This window comes from Kryptolebias marmoratus, linkage group LG20 (genome assembly GCF_001649575.2).
Source record: "Kryptolebias marmoratus isolate JLee-2015 linkage group LG20, ASM164957v2, whole genome shotgun sequence".
NCBI lineage: Eukaryota > Metazoa > Chordata > Actinopteri > Cyprinodontiformes > Rivulidae > Kryptolebias > Kryptolebias marmoratus.
The window spans coordinates 11,887,477-11,913,272 of NC_051449.1; the positions used below are offsets into that span (position 1 = coordinate 11,887,477).

The 25,796-nt window shown below is 37.1% G+C and overlaps 1 protein-coding gene across 3 annotated transcripts in view; it reads right to left on the reverse strand.

Annotated features, from left to right (window-relative positions):
• Nucleotides 1-3,625: 3,625 nt before the first annotated feature.
• The window catches only part of tnn (tenascin N), a 28,738-nt gene continuing 6,567 nt past the window's right edge, over nucleotides 3,626-25,796 (reverse strand). For all 3 annotated transcript variants that reach the window (XM_037982034.1, XM_037982035.1, XM_017422372.3), the window contains 14 exons: nucleotides 21,719-21,852; nucleotides 21,500-21,629; nucleotides 19,160-19,342; nucleotides 18,358-18,447; nucleotides 13,205-13,468; nucleotides 11,344-11,604; nucleotides 10,759-11,022; nucleotides 7,105-7,235; nucleotides 6,467-6,605; nucleotides 6,214-6,365; nucleotides 5,574-5,670; nucleotides 5,327-5,491; nucleotides 4,885-5,048; nucleotides 3,626-4,026 (listed from right to left, as the gene is read on the reverse strand). In XM_037982034.1, coding sequence (XP_037837962.1) covers nucleotides 3,877-4,026; nucleotides 4,885-5,048; nucleotides 5,327-5,491; nucleotides 5,574-5,670; nucleotides 6,214-6,365; nucleotides 6,467-6,605; nucleotides 7,105-7,235; nucleotides 10,759-11,022; nucleotides 11,344-11,604; nucleotides 13,205-13,468; nucleotides 18,358-18,447; nucleotides 19,160-19,342; nucleotides 21,500-21,629; nucleotides 21,719-21,852 — 2,324 coding nt within the window. In that variant the 3' untranslated portion in view covers nucleotides 3,626-3,876. The remainder of the gene's footprint in view (nucleotides 4,027-4,884; nucleotides 5,049-5,326; nucleotides 5,492-5,573; nucleotides 5,671-6,213; nucleotides 6,366-6,466; nucleotides 6,606-7,104; nucleotides 7,236-10,758; nucleotides 11,023-11,343; nucleotides 11,605-13,204; nucleotides 13,469-18,357; nucleotides 18,448-19,159; nucleotides 19,343-21,499; nucleotides 21,630-21,718; nucleotides 21,853-25,796) is intronic.

Sequence of the window (25,796 nt, forward strand, 5' to 3'; positions counted from 1 at the left end):
GCAGCGTTCTGAACCAGCTGTAGTCGTGAGAGGCCGGCCTGGCTGACACCAACATACAAAGAGTTACAATAATCCAGTTGGGAGATAATAAAAGCATGAATCACCCGTTCAAAGTCATTTAAAGATAAAAATGTTTTCACTTTAGATAAAAGTCTTAATTTAAAAAAGGACTTTCTAACAACAGAACTAATCTGTTTCTCAAAATTAGAAAGCAGACACCACACACCTCCATTCCCCCAACTCATGTGGAAGAGCCAAACTCTTTTCCCCAACTTCAAGAACCATCTTACGTGTTATCTTGGGGGTTTCTGAACCGTTGCAGTCTGTCAGGTCTTTTTCACATGAGGTTGCAACTGCTAACAATCCATGTGGCATTAGAGATGCAACATTTATTTCTATCCAACTTCACACTTTTTTGAGTTGGTTATGTTGGCACAAAGCATCATACACAGGATCTGGATGCGGATCAATACATTTATACAAACAGCATAAAGTAGAGAAGTCTAATTCTCCCTGGAGCCTGAAGATAAAACATTGGTCTTCATTGGCAAAATCTTACCTGACTGTGTGACCACAAACAGTTTTTGCCACTTGGGGATTTAATTTGGAAGTTCAAAAAAGTGGCAATAGTAGCTTCTTGTCACCTTGTGTAAACTCCCTCAGATGTACCCATTTGTTGTATGGACTTTGCTTATAGAGTGGAGTTTAGAATATTTTCTGTTGACAAGTTCTGATGTGAAATGGAGATCACAGATATACTGAATCTCAATTTTGGTTGAGGTCAAACTTCCTCCCAGTTTTCTATCATAAGGCTCAAGAAAAAAGCCCAAATTGCTTTTCTGTGGAAGTCCAGAGAGCTCCTCGCACTGCAAACTACTGAGGGTTTAGCTATTTATAAACGTGAACTTATGAATCATAAACTCTAGAGCCTTTATGAATTGCTCCATCAACCTGTCAAACTGCGGGTGGTAGATGCTGGTCTGAATAGATGTGATGTCTTGTGATTCATAAAGCTCATACAGACATGAACAAAGTGCTTCGGCTCATCGGGATCTATTTTGGGGGTTCTGAGGAGATGACCAGAAAACATGCCTTTGCTGCACTCTTTGCAGAAATACAGAGCAAGCACACTCCTTTGGGACATGATGTGACACACCACTATGGGTTACACTAAATCCATCCCTATGCTTTCTAACAGCATCTTAATTAACAAGAGAAGACACATAGCGAGCTCCTAGGATAGTCAGGGGGATTTTTCAGTTCACTTTCTGGGCAAGGTGCACATCTCATCACATACACAACCAATAGAATTCTTCTTATCCTATTTAACCAGCTATTCTGTTATTGTGAGTTGATTACAAAACAATTTCTCATTTAGGCACCCACAGATAGGTGTTTTTTTTTATCACAGTGAGTAACAACATGCCTGAAACTGGAAAAGTGAGGGTAAGTAAGCAGTGGATTCAGCTGCACCTCCTATCATCCAGCTTTAATTATAATTTCAAATCCTTCATGTAGAATATTATGATTTTAAGTTGTTTGTGAAAACAGGTGAGGCCTCACATGGTGTCCAACATCAGAGAGTGTGTAAGTTAAAAGCTTACAATTGTCCTTATTTTCTAAGTTTTTACCTTTGAACTTCATTATAACCCGGCACAACAAGATACAACAAGACACTTGCAGACACTGTTAGATACATATCTAACTTCAACCAAAGATGCCCCCTTAAAACTCAAGAACAAATCAGGTTCTAGTGAAATTGAGACTGTATTGCCTGAAACCCCTGTTGCCTGACGTGAATCTCAACAACCTTTTAAAAATGTTGTTTAGTCTTCTCAAACTAAAAAAGGAGTTTGGCAGGCCAGTTACTAACACTAGAAAAATGACAGTGTTTGTGGGTTTGTTGAGTTGCCCTTTCTGTCATGGTACTTGAGAAGTTCCCATAAGGACTGTTGTGGCTAATTTACAGACTAGTGGGGGAGGCAGATAGACATGAATAAACAAAACAAAAAAGGCCTGAACGGGAGCAATTTCTGAGAAATGCTCACTAAACTCTATGACGTCGGTATGGTGCTGGGACCATGTAGGGGGAGACAATCTGCATTTTCTCTAAGGTCTTCCTCTGAGGGTAAATAATGGTTTAGTCTCTGTTTTAGAGGAATACCAGCCTCTAGCACACAGGTTGGTAGCACCTGACAGAGACACCAGCTCCAGCAGCATCTGTGTCTCTGCCTGAATCTACAGGAAGCTCCAGCTTCTGGCCCTCCTGTTGACTCTGGTTGGCAGCGAAATGCCAGGAGTTAGTTTTGCTCTTGTTACAACTTTCCAGGACACATCAAGAAACCCTGTCAGGCAACAGAAGCATCCTCTCTTTGGTCTGCCTTCTGCTTGCTGTACACATAGGAAGTTTTGTTGATTTTCTTATTATATAAAAACACACACAAGATTAGTAATGTTATTTGGTAATGTTGGCAACCCACACATGGCTTGTCCCAAGATCAGCCTCCAGACAAGTTTTGTCCAGGTCTCACCAATTGCTTCTGTATTCAAAGGGCAGAAATTAAAATGTACCACAGGTATGTTGATTTCTCTTGATGCTGGTTGGTGAACCATTACCCCACATTGCCCACTGCAGCGAGCAGAGACCACAAAACATCACTATGTTGTAACAAGATGAAGAGAACTGTATGAAAACTGTTAATTAACCAAATAAACAACAAAATAAATTAGCAGATTCAATGCCGATTTATATTGTTTTAATATGTATGTTTTCATTCCCTAGTAAAGTCCTCATACTGACATTAAAGATTCTGATCCAGGGTTGAAAGAAAAACATAAGAAAGCATAAAAACAGAAAAAAAAAAAAAAAATGTATGAAGTACAGCAACCACAAATCAAGTCTGACAGATCAGCTGAATGGCTGATTGATGTCTCCGTCCTTGTCACATCAAGTTTGTAATAACAGTGTTAAAAAAATGTAATTAAGTAAAGTCAAAGTCAAAGCAGTATTGATAGCTTCTGTCAGCTTTCCAGATTGAAAACAGGAGTTTGGTCATTGAGTTTCTGAGGACAGCACAAGCAAACGTCATTCTTATTGGCATTTGATGGAGACAAGTCACATTGATTGATATGAGCTGTCCCCGTCATATGAATGTAAAGTAGGCTACTCGAGACAGCAATCAGTTGTTGCTCTCTGGCTTGTCTCATACGAACAGATGTGATGTGACAGTGTTGGACGCACAGCGGCAGTGTAATCAATAGGGTATAGGCATTGATCTTAACAACCAAAGAACGATCCATTCATTAAACATAAAGTTGTTGTTCTTTAATCCCTTTCACTTTAATACTTTTAAAACCTTCCTTTCTGTGACAAAATAAACAGAAGACAGCAAAATTGGAGATTCCGCCATGAGTTTACAAAAGACTTAAGTCGATACAATGATTGGCTAAAAGGTTCATTTTCCATCATCTGTTTTCTGATTTATAGTCAGGATTTCTAACTGAACCAGCAAAACAAGACTTGTTGGCATTATATTGACAATATATATGACAGAATAAAGACTACTGATGCTCATTCTCATTTCAAAACTAATCAAAGGCAGTTTTTTATTTTTATTTTTTTTTTAATTTTCCACTTTCCTACAATCACACTAAATATTGGGACTTCTGATTAAAACGAAAACAGATAATAAGTTACAACTGAACGTGTGCTTTTCTGTCATGTACCAAAAAGTGTGCAATAATTGAGCCACACATAAACCAATAAAAAAATCTGTGTGGTAGGTCTTATATCTACATATGTACAGAAACTCCAAAATCTAGTGTGATCAAGGGATAGCGGAGCTGATCTCATCCTCTCCAGTTTTGGCTGCTCTCTTATTTCTTGTGGACATTTGTGGTTTTGCTTTTCTCTCTGGCCGTCAGCGATCTCCTCTTCCTGCTGGACATGACTCCCACGGGCCGTATCTTCATCTCAGTGAAGTCAAGGGATGTTAAATGTCCCTTCCATGGTTCCCAGTTGACTCCCTAACAGCAAAGTGGCAGATTGAATGAGAAACAAGAACCAGAGAGAAGACAAAGGTGAAGAGGAAAACAGAGAGATGGAGTCACAAAAGAGGAAGGCAGTATGACAGACAGGTAGAATGACAAAAAAAAGTAATAAGCACCAGCCTCTGGCTTCATATCATGTGAGCACAAATTTCTTTTGACTGTTATTGCATTTTGGCCACAAACATTGGAGTAGACATCTGCAACAGCGTTATTACGGATAGAATCTCGACAAGAGAAGAGAAATCCCCTGCCATTTTCTGAAGTATCAGTCTGCTAAGACATAATAACTGTTGTTGTTTCCCTATCAGCCTGGTGAAAAACACTGAAGGTTTAAAGCCAGTTTGAGAAATGTGTTTTCTTATCACTCATGATGGATTCTAGTCATTTCAGCTTCTTCCCAACAATCCAGACCCTAACAACAAAAGTGGGCTGGGAGGAAGCTGTCTTGATTGCTGAGCAGGAAACAATCTCCCGGTGAGCAGTTTTTTTTTGTTTTGTTTTTCTTTTTTCTTCTAAAAAAGTGATTTATTTTTTCAATCACTTTAAGTAGTTGTTTCATTTGTATTGTTTTAGTTGAAAAACAAGAAGTAGGTGCTATTGTTGTGAGCAAAAGCTAATTGCATTTTTTTGTACGTTCTTGAAGTGTTTATTTTGAAAAGGTAACGGCCTTGTCTGTCATTGTTAATTACTTCCTGCTTTTGAATTGTTTTTGTTTTTGTTCTTAAAACCATTCACTAGGTTTACAGTGTTAAGCATATTTAAAACCAAGTGTTTTCTCTTTTCCCTTTTTTTTTTTTATTTTATTGCTGCAGAGCTGCCTCCTTGCTCACTCACCGTGCTGTGTCTGCTGTCACCCCATTTGCCATTGAGGTTAGCCAAATGACAGTTCTTGTACCACCAGGCACCTCGGTGGGTCAGGGCGCAGTTTCCCAGCGCAATGTCATTATCTAAATCAATAGTTGTCCAGGGTCGTCCTTCGTGGTAGGTCATGGCATCACCTGAGCATCATCAACAAAACTGTAATGTTACAAGTGGCTCTGTGAGTGAGTAAAAACTCTGAGTTATATGCTGCAATACTACAGTATTTAAAACTCCTTATCACTTTTTCTGTCAGGTCTATCTGTTGTGTTACTATACAACCCATCACTGTTTTGGTCATCTGCCTTGTATGCATGTTAGAAAGACAGAATTGTAGTTTTTTTTTGTTTGTTTTTGAAGCAGTTCTTTTAGCCTTCACAATCTTAGTCTTAAATATAAACAGTAGTGTTAAACCCACCTGCTGTCCCTCGATATTTGCCAATAGTAAGCCTGAACTTCTGCTTGACAGGTGCAATCTTAAATTGGTCATATACTGCGTAGGCCCTCTCTGAGCCCAGGCCCAGGTCAAACCTCAGCTCATACTGAGTAGGAGTGTTGGTTAGCTCGTGTATCTTCTCCAAACCTGAAGCAGCAGACAGACAACTGGAGAATAAACACCTAATATGTGCACATTTTACTATCTGCAGAGACACTGCAATGCTCACCAAACCAGAACTCCTCTGTCAAGTTGCCAAAACCTGCTATGTACTGCTTCCAGCGTTTCATGAAATCCAGCTTGCCAGTGTTACGACGCTGGAGCACCTGGAAGCATCAAGCACAATTTTCACAGACAGATATCGCACAAATAATACAATGAATTTGCCTGACATGGTTTCCATGTCCATCGTGATTTTAGGAGTAGTAACGGTAAGTATTATTGTTTAGTACTTCAAAAATTTGGAATTATACTTTAATTATGCTGGGATGAAATAAAAAGATGAAAAAGAACCGTCAAAACTGAAGAGAGGCCAAGATACCATCATTTAATCATATAATTATGCTAAGTGTCCTGAGGACATAATCAAGAACAAATTTTCAGGCAATAAAACGCTTCCTCAAAAGACAGAAAAGATACAGCAGAACTCATAGGCACATTCAAAAATGGTGGAAAAAAACAGGAGTATTTTATCTCAATAAACTATTCATATTGTGACCTCTATGTTACAAAAAACAGTGATACTGACATAATAATAATAATAATAATAATAATAATAATAATAATAATAATAATAATAATAATAATAATAATAATAATAATAATATATTTCTTATTCTTATTCTGTAGAGCTGTGCAATAAATCCTACCAGCCAACCACCTCCATCAGTGTCCATGTCGCAGAAAGCTTCTATTGGTTTGGACCGGTCATTGTTAATGTAGATGGTGTAGATGCCACTGTTTTTATTGCCATTCTTCATGATCTGTATGCAGTCCATAGGGAAGGGGTACAGCATGCCAACTAATGAAGGGGTGGGGAGGGGGGAAATGTGACAGAAAACAAGTATATAGTTAGAGAAAAGAACAAGATGATGTTCATGAAAGTGTAAATACAATACTGACCAGTTCTGAAGATTGTCTCCACCATCTTGCTCCTCTTGGAGCCTCTGTAGGCAATAATGGTCACAATATATGTCTTTCCCATCTCCAGGTTGGATGCAGTAAAGCTCCTTCTGTTGGGTCCAAGCTGGCTTTCAACAGTCTGATCACAACATGAAAAGCAAAAAATGATCTTGATGAACACTCAGTATAATAGAATTTCACATATGACAACATGCTTCTTGCCAGGTTCATGAAAAGCTTAATGTGCTCTATTAAATCTGAATTTAATTAAGAACTGTTTTGAGATAAACTGGTAGAAAGCCTCATCAGCAGATTTGTTTTGTTTGTTGCCACAAGAGGTCAGTATTCCACAGTGCTTAAATTTAACATGTTACCTTCACAGTGAGCTTTTTTAAATTTGTTTTTTTTTCCTTTTTAGGGTATTTCAACATTTTGTTTTAACTGAGATGCATTTGTGCATTCTTCTGTCTGTGCACTCCCACTACTTGAATATGCAGACTACATGCCTCAGCATTTTAATTCTAATAGCATACAATAATCCTAAAGGAAATAACAAACTTTTGTAATATTTTAGATAAACAGTACGTATTAAAACCCTTTAATATTGTGTGGTGATGGTTAATCTAATGGTGCAGTACCTCCATTTTTCCATCTTCATCTCTGTAGGTGAGGATATAACCCCCAATCTCTGCCAGAGGAGGAATCCAACTCAACAAAGCATAATCCAGTTTCACGTCTGAAGCTCTTAAGTCCTTTGGGGAATCAATATCTGTGGATATGAATGTAAATCAGAGCGCATTACAGCCCAAGATTATTAATTCAATCATTAACACATTGTATAAAGTCTTGGTTGAGTAAGTGAAGACGTTTTCTGCTGCTTTTCTTGTTATGCATTTAGGGCTATGTTATAAATACATATTTTTGAAAAACCATTTACATACAATTTCTTACATTTTACTTCTTGTTTCATGGAGTACAATTCGTTATGATACCCAGTCATTATTTTTTAGGTACTTCATAGACATCAAGTCTTAACTTGTACAGCTATTCAGTATTTCTCCATAGGAAACATATGAAATACTATATACGTATAATACCAGAGAATATTGCCTTCTGGCTGCTCTGTTCTAATTTGCAGATAAGCTGGCAGATACCCTCTCTCATATTAAAATTCTTTGAGGGTTTGACTTGAAACAGATGCTGAAAGAAGAAACTTTGATCACCTATGGCTCAAGATATTAGAAAAAACTGGAAGGTACAGAGTTGTCTAAAATAAAGCAGTTCCCAGAACGATCAAACTGTCAAAATTATTATTTACTGTGAGAAAAAAATCACTTATTGTAGTAGAATACAGCAATATGAATGAGAAGCTCAGCATTATAGTATAGTTGGTAAAAAAAAAAAAAAAATATTCCCTAGAAAGTTTAAAATCACAGACGTGTTGGTTTGAAAGAGTCCTGACATTTTAATGGCATTTGTTACTTGGTCAAAAAAAGACCAAAATGTATAAACACATGTTTTTTTTTGCTTCCCAGAAGACTTTGATGCCGTAACTTTTCCTTCTGAAGCCAGCACAGTGCTGGTCTGAGGCCAGTGATGAGAGTTATGATAAGAATGGTTTATAATACAAAACTCAGCCATTGACTGCCTTATTGAAAACGATCAAGCTTTCACTCAGAGCTCCCAGGAGATTTTACAGATCGTCGAGCTCGCACAAAGATAGCCCTGTTTCAGCCTGCTCACATGTGCTGCCTCTTTTTACCACTTCCTGAGTTTTCAGACGTAAACAATGACCTGCTTTTGCCTGTGGGAAGTATTCCTTGGTAAAACAGAAGCTTTGTTGACTTTTGAAGAAACTTGTAGTTTAATAAATCAAAGCTTTTATGGCATTTGCTCTCTTTTTCAGAAATCAAAAATACATACTGTATGTACCACTCATCAGAAGAGCAGAGTTTAATTATTTAATTCTATTTGTTTGAAATGTCGTATCTCTGTGTGTGTGGGTATGTGTGTGTTTTGTATTCAAAGCCTAAAATACATAAGACTGCTCTGGAAATTGACCTACTTCCAATATGCAACCACCATTCCTTCAAAATTAAGGCCACATGTGCACCATCCTGACTGACTGGGAACTGTTATAAGTGGTCTCAAACTAATATCTTTTTATTAACAAAAATTCAGCAATATTTTGTTTGAGCCTGAGTATGCAACACCTGGGACCTTGCTTTGTGCTGCATTGTAAGAGTTAGGCTAATTTTAACACATTACACAGCTTTTTGATACCTAGTAAGACAAACATTATTATTAAGTTTGCTGGCTTTTTTTTATGTGTTTCTCCTCAACATTGGTAGCATTAGTCTTCTCCTTTCTGCATTGCCATACACACACAATGGCCATGAGTGGTAATGCAACATCGAGATTCATTGCTGAACATGACACAGTGGCACTTGTCATCAATCCATGCCTCCCAGTTACAGCATCACTCCAAAGCCAGCCACCTCTGCTCTGGTGGTAATGGCAGCCTACATTGGACAAGGTAATCTGGGTGATGACAGTCATCAAGACAAGGTGCAAGAAGGCATGTTGTAAAATGTCTAATATCTGTGTTCTGATGGCAGGAGTAAATGTCATGGGGTTCTGTAAAACTGGTTTGTCTTGGGCAAATGAAAACTTCAGGATGTGCAGGTGTCCTCGCTTACCCATTGGTTCAAGTATAAAGTTATTGTAACATCCGTATGCCCCACATATCAGGCAACTGCACAATGAGACCACCTGGCCTTTTGCAAACCTGCAATGCAACCTCTGTCAAACTCCATCAAGTACTGTTAATGCTGTCTAATTGCAGCTGCAAGGTATTCCCATGTCTGCTGACCTTCACTCACTGTTTTGACTGCAAAAAAAAAGGTTCAATCAAAAACTGCCTGATTACATTGTATTAACCTGTCTCAGCTTTAGCTGAACTCTTCCCAGACACATTGTTCCCCTTGATGGCTCAGTGTAAAGAGCTCCAGGCCTCGGGCTTGTCAGCAAGTAAGAGGTCATGTCAGACCCGAAAGATCTATAGTTTTGGATATAGCCATCAATTTCTGTCTGGACAGCCTCCCATGTTGGCTGTAACTGGAGTCTATATTATCTCTGGCTGAGAGATTAGCAGAGGTATCCAGTTCTAGATTAAAATGTTTGTGGAAGCAGTTTAATTCACTACACATACAAACTACAAGAAGGGAGGTTTCATCTTTTTGTTGTTTAACTTTTTTTCCATGATTATTTGTTGTATTTGGGAATCTAGTCACATTTCTCTCTGTTGACAGTCTAAGTGTGAGTGAATTGAAGAATATCAGGTGGCAGGAAGATCAATGGCTATTGCCAGAAGCAGTATAAGACTCCAAATGGGTCTCGGCAATTTGTTTTTTATCAGATCTGTAATATTATGCTGACAAACTGAGCTATACGAGTTGAATAACCTTTAGTATCACACACTGATATGGTTCTAGCAGGGACTGAAAGAACGTGCATAGACTGAACCTGTTGGGAGGACTGATGAACAGTAGACAGATTTTGATGAAAAGGATCACTGAAAAGAAGTGACTGTTCAGAGTGTGGATCATCTTAATGAAGGAGTAAAAGTAATGGCATTAAATAAGGGTACAGCAAAAACTGTTTTGAATAGAAGTTGTGGTTTGATGAATAAATTACTCCAGATCTGATCTCAGTTAATGCTTAGATAGCTGTAAAGCTCTGACTTCATTCATTTAGTTTTCAGTCTGAGGTTCAAAGTTCTGACAAACCTTGATAAAAAAACAAACACATTCTTAGATGAAAGGGTCTGAGATCAAATTCGCCAAAAAGAATGAATGATCCATTGATCTGAGTGCACTAAAAATAGAGTGGATAAGTATAACAAATGAAAGCAAGTGTTTTGGTTACTGGGAATAAAATGATTCTGAGTGTTTCTTTATAATGCAAGCTTGAATGGTTGCAGGGTTGTTCCAGGACATGCTAATTTAAGCTTGTAGGGAACCTTCTTAAAGAGAGATGTAGCCACTCATTAGGGAAAAGTATGCATCAGTTGCTCCTCATGATCCAAAGGAGATGGAAAAAAAGATGAATGAACTTATGGAGGAATACATTGGAAGACTCCTATCAAGACACATTTTTTTCTAGGGTGTACAAAAGAGTTTCATTGCTGTCTTATCAAAAAGAACTGTATGCTACTTTAGGGTTTTGATACTCTAAAATGGAAATACTACTCAACAGAAAATTTATTCTATTCAAAGTGTGACATTTGACACCTGTCTCGGCTTGTGTTGAGATCCTCATGCTGGCTTTGTTTCCTTTGATGGCCCTGATGTACACAGTATAGAGAACTGCAGGCCTCAAACCAGTCAGCAAGTAGGAAGTGCTATCTGGGCCCAAAGGGATTTCTTCTCTAGAGCCGCCAGGATGGGTGTAGGTCAGAACGTAGCCATCAATTTCTGCCTGGACTGGATTCCATGAGATGCTGAAGCTGGACTCTGTTTCATCTCGGGCTAAAAGGTTAGCTGGAGCATCCAGTTCTAGACAAGGAAGATAGTGGAGGACATTATTATAAACAGAGTGAAGCAAATTACGACAAATAGATGGGTGACAAATTAACACTTGGAAAAAGACCTCAGTCAATTTGGGCAACAATGGCAGATTTTTATTGAAATACTTTGAGTTACCTTAGCTTCTAGTAGCTTTATGTTGTGATAAAGCAACATTTTTTAATCTAACTTGTTACCCATATATATATATATCTTTATGCTTAATGGGATTTTATCATGCTGAACACAGAAAAAAGCTTTATGAGATGATTACGTGCTTCATTACTGAATAGAAAGTTGCCAATCTGAGACCTGTCTCGGCTTGAGTTGAGATCCTCCTGCTGGCTTTGCTCCCCTTAGCAGCCCACACATATACAGTGTAGATGACCCCTGGCTTGAGGCCGGACAGCACATAAGAATTGTCAGATCCAACGAGGATTTCCTCACTTGAACCCTCAGAGGAGCTATAAGTCAGCATGTAGTCATCGATGTCTGCCTGGGTGTGATCCCAGCTCACTCTGAAGCTGGAGTCTGTCTCATCTCCGACCAAGAGGTTAGTTGGAGCGTCCAGCTCTGCATGGGAAGTTACAGTTAGTGGACACAACATTACTACATCTGGTGTAGAAAATGCAGAAGCATAGCATAGTTTCATTTGGACAGAATATTTTGGTAATCAGATGCAATAAAGTCTGGAATGAAATACACTTTTAAAAATTCAGCTTGTCAAAAAATGACAATTACTTTGAGGTGAAAAAATTTGCCCTCTGACACTGAGAAGCTTTATTTAATTGAGTGGATGAACTTTTGCAATTATTTTAAACGATTTAGATTTGTATTAAGTGACTTTTCTTTTTTCATAAATTCTGCAATTTGTCTTTGTAGGTTTTTGTAAATCTCCTTCCTTCTGGAGAACTCATTAGAGAAAGACAAATGGGGAGGAGTACACTTAATCTGTATTGTTAGGTTGTACAAAGTTTTTCTGGATTTGATATGTTATTATTAGTGAAATGTGCATGACACAGTTTGTGATAATTTGCATAACTTGGCTAAATCTCATAAAAAGGTCAGTTAAAGTTTCATCCTGCTACATCGATCTTTGTCAAAGTTTAACATAAAATGTTTCCGTCCTGCCGTTTGATGTATGAATGAGGTTATTGGAGCTAACATGTCTGTAACCCCCGTTGAAAGAAACCAAGAAAGTAAAAAAAACGAACATTTGAAAAACGTCCAAATCTATGCCGAGGTGAAGCTGTGAAGAAAATGCAAACATGTTCACATCTGCTGTTCTCATGTTAATTACTAAAACATGACAAACATTTGGACTGTTGGTATTATTCTGTTTAATTAGAACAATTATGAGCAATATTATTCCATTGTTTTTGAACAGGCAAATATATTTTTGATTCTGCTGTACAACTGGATCTTTTCAGCTTAGATAAATGCCAGTGAGCAGTCAAAGTTTATTTTCCCCACTGACTATCTTCTGAAACATAAATGCAAGCAGACAGCAACAGCTGCTAAATCCAATAACAGCCATATTAAAAGGCAGCAGAACATCAGAGACCAAAGAGGCTGAATAGCTGACTTTGTTGACCAAGCAAAATTGTCTCATTTCAAACCTTTTACAGACATTCAGCCTCAGGCTTAGGTGAAGAGCAGTTAAATTGGGAATCCATCTTAATTGTGTTAAATAGCCTTCTTCACACAGAGTTGAAGTCTCCCCCACAGCTAGTCATGATAGGAGAGGTTCATGTGTTTGATGTGAAATATCAGCATTGATGCTTTTTTACCTTTTGCCGTCAAAAAAGTGAAGAAAAGTAATAAATAATTAGGCAAATAAAAGATCAAATCAAATGATTGGTGCATAAAAATTATTTGTAGAAAAAATGTTCTGCACAGAACAGCACACAAAAATGAAACTTCAAACATTTCTCCTTAAAGACTCTTAATTGGTGCTTTCTGAGCAGCTTTGAGGGCTTCTCTAAGAATCACAGGTCTTTATGCAGCAAAGCAAAACTGAATCATACATAAAACGTATGATATTGGTTTACCAGCGTGCTAAGATTTTTGTGTCTTACCTTTGTGGATGACCCCAGCTGGCCACTTTTTACCAGAGTTTTAGCTTCTTCTGTAAAGCTAGTAAAAATGCAAACAAAGTTATTGCAAAGTTTACCTGTTTCAGCTTCCGTTGAACTCTTTCCACTGACTTGGTCTCGCCTGTAGGCCCAGATATAGACAGTGTGCAGGACACCAGGCCTCAAGCCTACCAGCCTGTATGAGGTGCTATCACGTCCAACAGGGATGTCCGGACTGGAGCCCCCAGCAGAGGTGTAACTCAACATGTAGCCCTCGACTTCAGCCTGGACCTGATCCCAGGAGACGGTTGCTGTGTCTTCTGTTACTTCCGCGATGACAAGGTTTGTTGGGGTGTCAATGTCTGAAGCAGGAAAAGTACAAAAACGACTGAGATAGGAAATGGAGAACTGAAAAGGTAAAAATAATTTTGGAACTTTTCCACAAGGAACCCAAACTGCCCTCAAGGAATCAAAAATAGAAAGGATGAGACACAACTCTAATGTATGAGGTGTTTCTTTTTTTAATGAAGAACTAAGTAAGCTGAAAACCAGTTTTCAACTAGTAGAAAATGGAGGAGTGTAGCTTAAGAAAAAACAAATTGAGGAGCAGATTTGCCAATGACCTTCATCAAACTAATGAAAGAAAAAATGCGGAAGATGTGGTTTACTTTGCTTATCTTTACATGTTCTAAACTAAATGTTATTTTTATATTGCTATTAAATGTTTTGTATTTATAAAACTCTTTCTTTGTTTTGACTGCTTTATATTTGTCTGATTTAACTTTAAGTGTTTTTTTATTCAATGGAGTTTTGCAAAAACACCAAATAGACTTGTTTGGAATGCTTAATACACATTAGTCTGAATACAACATTAACTGGTTTTGTGGTGAAGATTGCATATTATGCCTACTCTTGTTGGATTTATTGATGAAAAAACAGTTTTTTCAATATATATACAGAAAAAATCAAATTTATTTAACCATCAAATAAACTGTGTCATGTTTAATTTGGTGTGACAGTTTCAATTAAATCTGTAAACAAGAAATGCTCAGCATTTCACTTTTAATTAGATTTTATGCCACCAGTGATGTGATGATAGAATGAACTACATGCTAAAATTTTTAACGCATCCTTATAATTCACTTTTTTTATTTTTATTTTTTTTTTCATGGGTCGATTGCATGACCTGACTGAAGAAAACAGTTATAGCTGAAACTTAAAAATAATATTCAACACACACCTTAAAAACGTAATGTGCAACATATTGCTCTAGACTTGAGGAAGCAAAACAAATTACAATGAACACCCTCAAAGGCAGAGTGATATTGAGCATGAAGAAAAGAAATAATTACTTCACTGTAAAGGCAAATGTGGTTGAGATTATTGTTTTGCATTTACTCTAAAGACAATGAAAGTTAAAAAAAAAGAAAAGAACTATGACTATGGAAAAATCCCACAAAAAGCACCTAAAATAAAAACATCACAACCCCAACCATCAATCACATCCTGTTCTCTGAGCTCCCCTCATAAACTGCAGGAGGAAGACAACAGAAGCAGACAAAGTGGATGGAAATGTAAAAACAATCATCATTTAGGCTCGTTCCTCTGCGGCAGTGACTCAGTCAGGGTAAGTCTTGTGTCAGTGTGCTGTCAGCAACGTGAGAACTGATTGATGGTGCATTCAAAAAAGGAAAGGAACGATGCAACTGTCATACAGCGCGTTCCCTCCTCGTCTCTTTTTTCTCATTGTCACTTCCCTGTCTGATTAGGCCACCTGACAGACTGCTGTGAGCAAAACTGCTGAAATGCGATAGCTCCTTTTTGTCGATGTCCTTTGTAAAGCTCAAAAAGCCAAATAAATTAGCTTAAAATGCTTACCTCGTGGCTCATTCAATTAGAAACACACATTCATGTAAACGCACATCATTAAAAGTGTACTTTCTATCAGTTCTTATACAAAAACTCACTGGAACATCAAACGTTTTTAGGTTTGCAAACTGCCAAATAGATTCTGTAACTGTGCATATTTGTTCTTCTCACAGCAAGTAAAGCTCCAACCTTAGCCATCTGATTTATATGATATAAGACTTTTTTCTTCTAAACCATGCCTGAGTATTTGTTCTGAAGTCATAATGTATGATGGATCCAGTTACTCCAGACGTTCTACCTCACTAGCTGTGTAGCATCTGTGGTCATACAGCAGAAACTGTGGCCTTGGCCATTTGGAAAACAACTTATCCATTATAGGTGGCGAGTTTGGCAGAGTCATTGACCACAGGGCTCTGAGTAACAGCCTGTCTTTTATCATTTGCAGCTTCACAGCCTCACACCCTCACTGTACAGAAGAAGCCATACAGTATGTCTAAAGGGCCAGGAACTAACTAGCTGCCATTCTTTAGGACACAATGACATGTCAGGTCTTACATCTGCTTTACTGTAGTCTCTCAGCAGCAACATACTTTATATGTAGCAAAAGCAGGTAATATAATAATTTTGACAGAAATGATTGATTTATAAGAAACTTCAGACCTAACATACTGTATCGGTCATGAAAAGTTCTTACTTCCCATCACAAATATACAATAGGTAAATAAGTTTCACTTTTGATTGACAAACAAATTAAGTGATTTGTTCTTTTCTTCTAATAATGTATATATAAATACTTTGACTTATTCATAAATCTGTGCTTGGAACACATAAACTCAAAAAGGCCAAAATGTAATCTCAAAAATCAAGAATATACTGTCTCAAATTTGGCAAACAAATTTATCTGTACTTATTTTTTTTTTTATTGGAGGCCTTGCCATAACTATCCACTCAAACCAATTTAAGAATCATTATTGGTCTATGAAAAAAATATATTTTACTGAATTCTTTCATACTTATGGAACCTCCCAAAGGTGAAGTGCAAAGTCCAGAAAAAAAAGGGTCTTAAGTGTTTCAAATTTCAGGTAAATATTTTAACATATCAATGAGTTAGTGCATTTTTTTCGTATTTTTGTTTGGGAAATTTAAATATTCACACGGTAAAATTCACATTACAACTTTACATCAGCCAAGTATTTTAATGGTTAGTGTTGTGATATGTGCTCTCACAGTTTGTGAAAACCTGATAAAAAGTTAGATCATGAGTTTATAAATATTATGATAATCTTTACAAAACAAAAAGTTAAAATTAAAAAGTAAAAGGACCAGATACTTCACAAGTTACAATCATGAAATAACTTTTATTATGCATGTACAGTCATTTTGAAAGGTTATTGCACAAAATATTAACTTGATTTTATAATGATTAATAATTTTTACATGTTTGGGGTCTCGGTTGTGTAGCCATTCCTTAAAGTAACACATATTACCCATCACTGTAAATGCCAGAGTTTTTGACAAAAATGTGTTGTGTTTTAAGCTGTGTTGGCATTGGCATCCATCTTGAATGAGGTTCTGAAGGTTAATCAGTTGATTATGTATATCCAATGATTACTTTTTGCAAGTTTCATTTAAATGTCTTCAGTGTTTCATGAGATATTTTGGTAACAGACACACAAACACACACATACAGGCAGTGGCAAAAAGATCATTGTCCACCTTTGCCTTTCAGTGGCGTGTAATAAAAATGGGAAGAATCAAAGAAGATAGATGGTAAAAGTAAAAAATGAAATGTTTGCAAATCTATCTTCTGTGCCTCTGAAGACAAACTTTAGTTTTTTTCCATAGTGACAGCTAAACTCAGTAATCCATTACTTCCTTATATAAAATTATAGAAGTGGCTTCTGTGAAACTCATTATTCTTATATCCTTCCCTGCTCTTGTTCTTCATTTTCCTATAAATATTTCAATTTTTCATCCTACATTGTTTCTGCATTGCAAAAATTTAGTTCATTTAACTTTTTTTTCCGTCAGCACCGCACAGACTGTCGTATTTTTCTTTATTATTGCTTACCTGCATGATATTTCCCATATTTCCCCCTTTGTGTGTCTTTTATCGCTCACCATTGTATAACCATGCTAGCCAGAGGCAAACAGCATGCTCGCTGAGATAAAAGGTGACTGTGTTCTCCTTTAGCACCATGCCAGTCATGATGAAATGAGCACAGCCGCTCTGGGAAACAGAGCCGAGGACTATCCTCTTCAATCACCTCTAAGCCCTTTCGTGTTACACCTAAAATGAAGGATTGCAGCTACTGTGGAGGCAAGCCACAGCCTGTCTGCTGTAGATTAGCCTCTTCACACACACACAAACACATGCATGCTCAATTACTGTGCATGTAGGTGGCACGTCCACAGGAGAAAAATAAAATAAAATAATAATAATCCTTTGCAAAGACAGGAAGCTTTGAGTACCTGTCTGGCTTCGTAAGATGTAAAGCAAGACTTGAAAATATCGCAATAAGCCTGATGACTAAAAATCATTAAATTGGCTCTCTCAGACTCTGAAAAATGAAGAGGCATCAAAGGAGAGATTTCTTCCTAACTAAGTACACTCAGAAGGTGGGTGAGAGTGAAGATGGAGGAGTAAAGACAAGAGAAAGAGACAGAAAAAGAAAATAATGAGAGACATGTTGTGCTGTTGCACACTGATCTGAATGTCAAGAACAGCTGTTGAAGTGAAGCTGAAAGATGAATTCCACCTCACGTACTAAAACCCCTGAACACAACCAAAGCAGCCTACTGACATCCAACATTACCAGATGGGCTCTGTAAATCATGGGCCCCTCTCACCTTAACCATCAGGGAGCATCTTATTGTCGTTACATTCATGTCATGTTCCCCCTCTGTGACTCTGCTCACCACACCTTTTAAAAACTGTCCAAATTATAAGGTAGTAAATTCCATTTCTCTGTCCCTAACCCATAATTGGTGCCTTTTGATGGCTAAATCCATTATTTTGTTATCACTGGCTGCTCGGAGAAGGTAATAAAAGACTGTATAATGAGGTGCGTCTGTACTGTGTATGATTGGTGTCGTGCTGTTTTTTTTGTTTTTGTTTGGTTGTTTTTTTTTTTGTTTTTAGGTTCTGACCAATGATTTTTTTTTTTTTTATAAATGAAATATTGCCTTTGACTCTGAATAATATTCCAAACTGAGTAGAGCATGATTCCTGATTTTAGGTAATTCATTCTCAGACAGATTTATTTTGTCCTATAAATGAAGTCTCTGTTCATATAATTCCAGTGAATTTGAAAACAATTGAACTCAGTTTCTGCTCACTGATAAGAATAGGTGGACTAAGTTCAGTGACCCTTGAACTGACCTGTGACCCCAGTGACAAAAGAAGATTTTCCCTCAGTGTCTCCTTTGATCGCTTGCACAGAGATCTGGTATTCTGTTCCTGGATACAGACCTGCAGAAAGAGGCATTTAAAAAAAAAAGAAATTCCAAATAGAGAAAAACGTATTCTTGTGGATTATTGTTCCAGTTGTCTAAACATAAAAAAACAAACAAACAAAAACTATGAAGGCCTTTATAAAATTATCTTTTTCTCCTAAAAAATAGCTTTAGTTATCTTGTTAAATCTAAAATCTATTAAAAATATCTACAAATACCTACTGATGTGAAATATTTTTAATAGATAGACAACTTAGACTTGAACCACAGCATTTCATACTGTTATAAATATTATCTTGTCTCTTTGCACCATTATTGATTTATTACATGATATATATTATGATCTGTTGAAATTTCTCATCAATATTTTAATGTAGTGGCTTTACGTGTCTTTACCATTCTACATTTCATCTGTACTGTTTGATTCTGTGTTGGGCAAAAGTGTATTCATTACATAGTATGTGTCTGTTTTTTGTAAGAAAGATCTATTTGAAACACATTTCAAGTATTTAGTCTGAGATCCAACCAAAAGAGCTCCTAAGGTTCAACTAATTTGATGATCATAAAAGGCGAAACTATAGGAGTCCTTTTAATTGAATGTCTTTGGATACATTTAGTTAAAAGTTAACTACATGAAAACTTTAGGCTGCAAAACTTACACATATCTATGAGTGTTCAATTGATTTAATTTCTCCTGCTCAGTGCTGCGCTTCTGTGACAAGACTTACCCACAATAGTGTGTTTGGTGCGTGCCTCTTGGCTCATGTGTACCTTCAACCCCTCCTCCTGTCCTAACGGGTCAGTGTGTTTCAGTCTAAAGTAATCCACTTCTGCCTGTGGGTTCTTCCAGTCCACTTGGATAGAAGCCTCCGTTTGGCCAAGGACTCGGATATCATCAATAGCTGAGACATCTGGGAAGAGTAGCGGACATGGTGGAAATGCTTGTACAGACTCTAATTTCAGGCAGAAAAGTCTGCAACAAAGCAAAATGGATCAAAAACACGTGCCCTGGTCTCCCACCTGAGCTATATTCTTAACACCTTAAAATGAGATGTTTCTGGTGAGGTGACCAAGCAGAAATTTTATTTTTAATTCAGAATAAAACTTTCCAGTTCCCCTATTTTCTTACAAAAGTTCGAGTCACTTATGTAATTGGATCATACTGCCAGTATGAAGAAAACTGTATGGTGAGGCCTAAATGTATCTGTTTCAGTACAAAAATGTATACTGGGAAAGATTTTAAAAGGACCAACAGGTGCAAAAAACTGAATCAAATCTGAATGTTTATGAGCTACATTTGAAATCAGCACCAACACAATTTTTAATTGTGTGCTTAACTCCATAGGCCACATTTAGACAAAAATGTTCAAAGCATTTTTTTCCATAGCATTTTAAGAAGAAAATGATTAAAATTCAACTTTTACTTACAGATGGGGATCAAATGACAATAAGAAATTTTACCCATGGCCAGAATGTCTCTGTGGATTTTCTAACATATGGTGAGAAAAGATATAACAAAACCATCAACCAAACAAATGGAAAGGGTTAGGATACTTTAAGTTGGCTTTTTTTTTTCTTTTTCAAAAGAAAAAGAAAAGAAACATTTACTTAAATGCTCCTTTGAAGTAGTCTGTCATTTGAAGTTAAAATGAGAACTAAAAAAAGCCTGTCTCTTTCAGTGTACTCCTCACACAGCAATATGCCAGATGATGCTGAGTTTTCTTACTCTCATGAATGTCACGCTGTGTGGGGTTCTTTTCAAACTAGACATCAGAATCATGCTCATTTCCGTTGTTTTCTGGCTCCCATTAACTGCCATAAATTCTGTCTAGTAATCCCTTCTTCTCCTACACATCTGTCTCCTACCACATCTGTGAACTACAGCTTACAGTAAACACATCCCTGCAGTAATTTCCTTGAGATTACCGACTATTTATTGCCTGACAAACCAGAGCCTGTAATGAAACACTTTGTGCTTTCAAATGCCGTCTTAATCATTGCTTTTTAACACAGTAAGTTGAGCTGGAGAAATGGAAAATTACAAGTAAAAGTAAAGGCCTAGCATTCCATATAGGAATGCATATCGCCCGCCACCTTTCAAAACCAGAAATAGTCATTTTGGTCCAACCTTAAAATGGAATAATGTGTGATGTCAGGCAAGATGACATCTGTGAATGCCCAGAGTGTTGGTGATGACAGTCAGCTACTACCACACCAAATTTTAGCTCAAGAGTTGTAAAATTAGCTTAGTTAAAGCCATTTTTGTCTCTAGTAAGGTTGCTTCGGTGTGGATGGCATTTTGAATTGAGGTGATTAAAAATGTTAATCAGTTGTAGATGTACAGTGGTTACTTTCCAAATGTTTCATTAAAATCTGTCAAGTGATTCATAAGATATTTTGCTAACAGACAAACAGGGTTGTCACCTAGAGTTAATGCCAAAGTTTTAAGCAAGGATATTGCACAATTTGTAGTCCTCAAAGTATGCACTGGGGATGATGCTTAGCTACTGCCACACAAAATTTTAGCTCAATATCTGTGAAACTGGCTAAGCAATAGCCATTTTTGTGTTTTCTTAGACCAATTGTCTGTGGCAGTCATCTTGAATTGGGTTGACTCCAAAAGTTATTGAGGTATAGGTGTATACCCTACGACTATGTTTTGAACTTTCCGATAAAAACTGTCCACTGATGCATGAGATATTAAGCTAACATTACAGTCAAACAAACTCAAACACACACACAAGCAAAACATTATTACCCTTTTCCTTCTGTGGTGGGTAATAATCAGGTTTTCGATCATATAGACATATACAAGTAGTTTTTATGTTTTTTTTTAATTCCTCCAAGTGTTTTAGTTCAGATTAACAAAGTTGGGTCAAAGTTTCTGAAAGCTTAACATTTAGTTTCTTTAATCTTAAGAAAGTTCATTGATAATTTGTCATGACCAAAGCACTCTGTAATTACATTTAAAGTGATCCAACAAAATGTTATGATGAGCAGCCTCACTTTTGTTGGCCAGGCAGCATATAATTAAGAGTCCCGGATGTTTTAGTGGTGTCTGGGCTCACCTGTGGTTGCTTCAATCACATTTGCTTCACTTCTGATCTTGTTGATGACAGCGTGTATTTGGACGACGTAGGTAACTCCTGGAGTCAAACCCGTGATGAGGTAGGACTTCTCTGTGTTTGAAAGCTGAACCTACAGAGGATTGAAAGGTTTTAAAGTTGTGGCAAAAGAATAAAGTTTGAAACAGTCTATTTAATAGGACCATAAATAAATAAACATACCTGCTCCGTGGCACCTTCATCATATTTGGGATGATATGTTAATGCATAATAGTCAGCCCCACGAACAGACTCCCAGTTAACCAAGAGGGAGACGTCAGTCTCTTGGACCAACCGCAGAGCCTGAGGTCCAGTGACTGAGAGAGAAACAGAGACATGGACACATGCTGAGTAAAAAGACTGGCAGTAACAGAGTTTAATCATGTTTATTTTAATTGGCTGTTGTCTGGTTCTTTCCCTTTTTTTCCTCTTGGTCGGTCTTTATGTCGCATAACTAAAGGGACATTTCAACACACGATACATTTCTATAAACGCCCTAAAAATCTAATTGCTTTGTGACAAAAATGAAAGATCTTGAACCAGACAAAAGTAATCCATTATTTTTAAACCTGAGGATTTTAACCCAGCTGGAAAGAAACATTGCTTTTTAGTGGTTATGCGACACAAGGTCACTGCATTTTGGTGGCGATGATAGAAGGTTATACTAGAGGACAAGTGAGAAAAAATGCACATGGCTAAAGACTAAAAGCACTGTGGAAGAGGGAGAATATCCACAACCAAGAAGGATTCTTTGTTAGTAAAATAAATAAAAATAAGTCCTATCCAGCTGTAAATTTTATAAAGTAAAATTTGTTAGATAAAATCTCATATGAAGGGGAAATTTGTGTAACAAGTGGTCAAAGACTTAGTCATAACTTTGGCAGGGGACGAATTTACATTTTCTTCATGTTTCACTGTACAGTCCTTCCATGCAGGAGCAGTTGCTACTTTAGGCAAGTATTTACTTTGCCAGTAAATAATATGTCAAAGTAGGTGGAGGGATTACATTAGCATGTTAAGGCTAAAAAAGTGTTTTAAAACTAAAACAAACAATGTTTGCATTGTAAAGGGGCTGCCGATTTCTAAGTCACAAAAGTATTTGTCTATAATTGCAAGTAATCTTAAAAAGACATTAAAACTAAGAGCGGCACTGCTCTACACTGGATGCACAGTAGGTCTGAGTTTACAGTTCAAAAGCCGAACTGCCAACATCACTAAGTGGAGATTGGCATTCGTCATCCATATGTTGAAATGGAACGTAGCCACATAAAACACTGAATGTCTTGACTGTTTTACTTCTTTTCCCTTCTTTTCTCAGCGCTGTTACTACTATTACTGCTAACACCTTAAAACAACATAGTGTATTTTTTTTTCTTACCTCCCACTTTCCTTTTCCATCCCAACTTTCCCTTTGACATGGTGCTACTATTAATGTTGGATTTGGTTCAATAGCGCCTACACATGAAGCTGCAGATCTGTCTGTAGCTATTCTCTGAAAACTGCCGAGCAAAACAGCATGAAAAAAAGCCAAGGCTTGACATAGCTGACCTGCTACTGTGAAGTCTGAGTGAACCATTTATCACCTTGCTCAGGTTTCTAAAACTATGGCTCAGAATAAGAAATACAGAAGCTGACTATTTTTTTTTTATTATTATTCACCTATTAAATGCAGAAGAATTGATCATAGAATGAAGGATTGTAAATTTGTTGCGGAAGAAGACAGGGCAAAAAATGTTTTATGGTCCAAGAGAAAAAAAATAACATAATTTTATGTTCCTATTTTATGCAGAAATTGTTTTTGTGTGTGTGTGAGTGTGTGTGGAATTGACTCTTGTGCTAGAATCCACTCTCCATGCTTGGCTCCTGCTGCTCTCGCTCCGCTTTCCTGGCCTTAGATGCAATTTTGTAATCTGCTCCTGAGGCAGTTCTGTCTGAGTGGCTGGGTGAGCAGAGTATTTAGCAGGAAAGGTGATGATTTAAAAGCAAGATGGAGGCCCAAAAGACTGACAGCTGTTGTTATATTCCTGTGGTATTATGTGACCTGATGTCATTAGTCGTCTAGCTGTCAAAGCTGCCATGGTCATGGGTCAGCCCATTGAAAAGGCCCCTTCAGCTGCTTGATCCGAAATAACTCGACCAAACGGGCCACAATGATTGCGGCCATTATTTAAGGGTAATCAGAAAAACCTATAGATTACAAATAAATAGTTGTACATTTTAGAAGAAAAGAGCAGCTTTTGTACTGAGCTCTTGTCCACTTTAAGGTGCAGACCTGAAATAAATTGAAATTTGGCAGTTTCAGGGAGAAAATAAATAGCCAAGTTTTCTTTCATTTGAGAAAGATTTACTATTGATGCTTACCAAGTTAACTGTCCCCAATATTTTGGACTCTTTACAATTCATAATAACTTTTTACATTATAATTAATGGACAATCCTGATGGCAAAGTGACATGTACATGAGCAAATAGCAAAGGGAAAAATTAAACAGAAGCTACGTTGGACAAATGTTTACAACTGCATGTTGAATTATACTAGTTGTTAGTTGTGAAGCTTATATCATCCATATAAACTCCTCTTATATGGATGATCATATTCATGTCATAGAAAAGAAAAAAAGTAGGGTGTTCTTCCTTTTCTCAGCTGTTTTTTTAGTTTTAGCAACTCATTAAAAGAAACTAGTGTATTCTAGTTAGTAACACTAGTAGTGTTAGTGGATAAAATGTAAGCAAATCTTGGTTTTATGTTCTCAAAAAGCCTTGCTCAATGAGCTTGTATCTTGTTTCATCTGCTTTGTCTCAGACATCAAGCAGTGCAGCATCCAAATTATTCACTCTTTAAAGTTTTACTCATATTTAGTAGAGTATGAAGTACTTTCTGGCACTAAAACCAGGTTTTAGTGCCTGGTTTCAGCATGAAGATGACTGCTAAATTATCATTGTGGACAGAAGAGCATACTGTTTCCCCACTGTATCTGGTCCAGTGTCACCTCATAAATGCAGTTTGCATTTTTTTACATGCCATTACACACCACATATTGCAAATAGATGTGTTTCTACAGACTGATGTGGTGAAGTGATGCTGTGACACATGTTATTACAATATAACATGACCTTCTTGTTTTTTTTCATGTCTTTCCTTGCACTTGCACTCTATGTTGTGGCTGAGGCAAAGAATTGCAAACAGTTGCATATGATTTATAAGCTTAAAATGCTTACGAATCATATGCAAAAGGTGCCTGAAGTGGTGTACAATCATACGAGTTGTTATTGAATCACATTGTTCAGAAGGTTGTTGGAGTGAAGGGATTTATCTTTGTGTCCAGACACTTTAAAACAACTGAACATTGCATGACAGTCTCAGACTCATCGGTCAAATCACTTCAGATCAAGCAACGAACCTATTGACAGGAGTATTTGCACTTGATTTATGAAAAACAATTCTTTCTGACTGTAACTGTAATATTTCTCTCATGTATTCTTCCTTAAGAAATGCACTAAAAGCACAAACAAGTCATAAATTAAATAGGACATAATCAAAATGAAAGCAAAAAGAGACATTTGAGAAACACAATGTGCAAAAAAATTTGTACATATTTAATCCATGCATTTATTATGTTTGTCAACTTTAAATTTAATATGATATATCTGTATTTAAAGTTAAAGTTAGGTGCTCTCTACTGAACTTTGCAGATCTTTTTCTTGCTTTGAGGGTGATTGTCAAGTTTGAGGGTGCCTGTTCAAATGAGTTGTGAGTCCGCAGTACTCCTCAATGTCAGCCTCTCATAAAGAGCAGATCACAAACCTCTGTTTTGATGTTGTTAGTGGTTGCCAATTGTGCGTCTGATGCCAGTGGAGCTGTGCCAATGGAGTACGGTTCCAAAGCCATCTAGCATGTATTGATTCTTCTTCAATGTGTTGTCAGATGAAGGTACTTTCAACAGTTCATTTGTAAAATCTTGAAGTAATGTAACTTGTGCATTTTTAACAAGCAAGAGGGAGCATTTTTTTCTGCTTATCATTAAGCTCTGTTTTCTTGGCCTGGCTTATCAGATGCTATAACCTGGCTTATCAGAGGCTATAACCAAAGGTATTGCCGCCTCTCTCTGATCACAGCAGGCTGGACGGCTTTTGTCTCATTTCTCTCTCCCTCTTCTTGTCTCTCTGTGTGTTTGTAATGTTGTCCACTGTCTCTTTCAGAATGTACAGATGGACGTGGCATTACCTGACACAGCTGTTTCTCATCTTTTTTATATCACATAT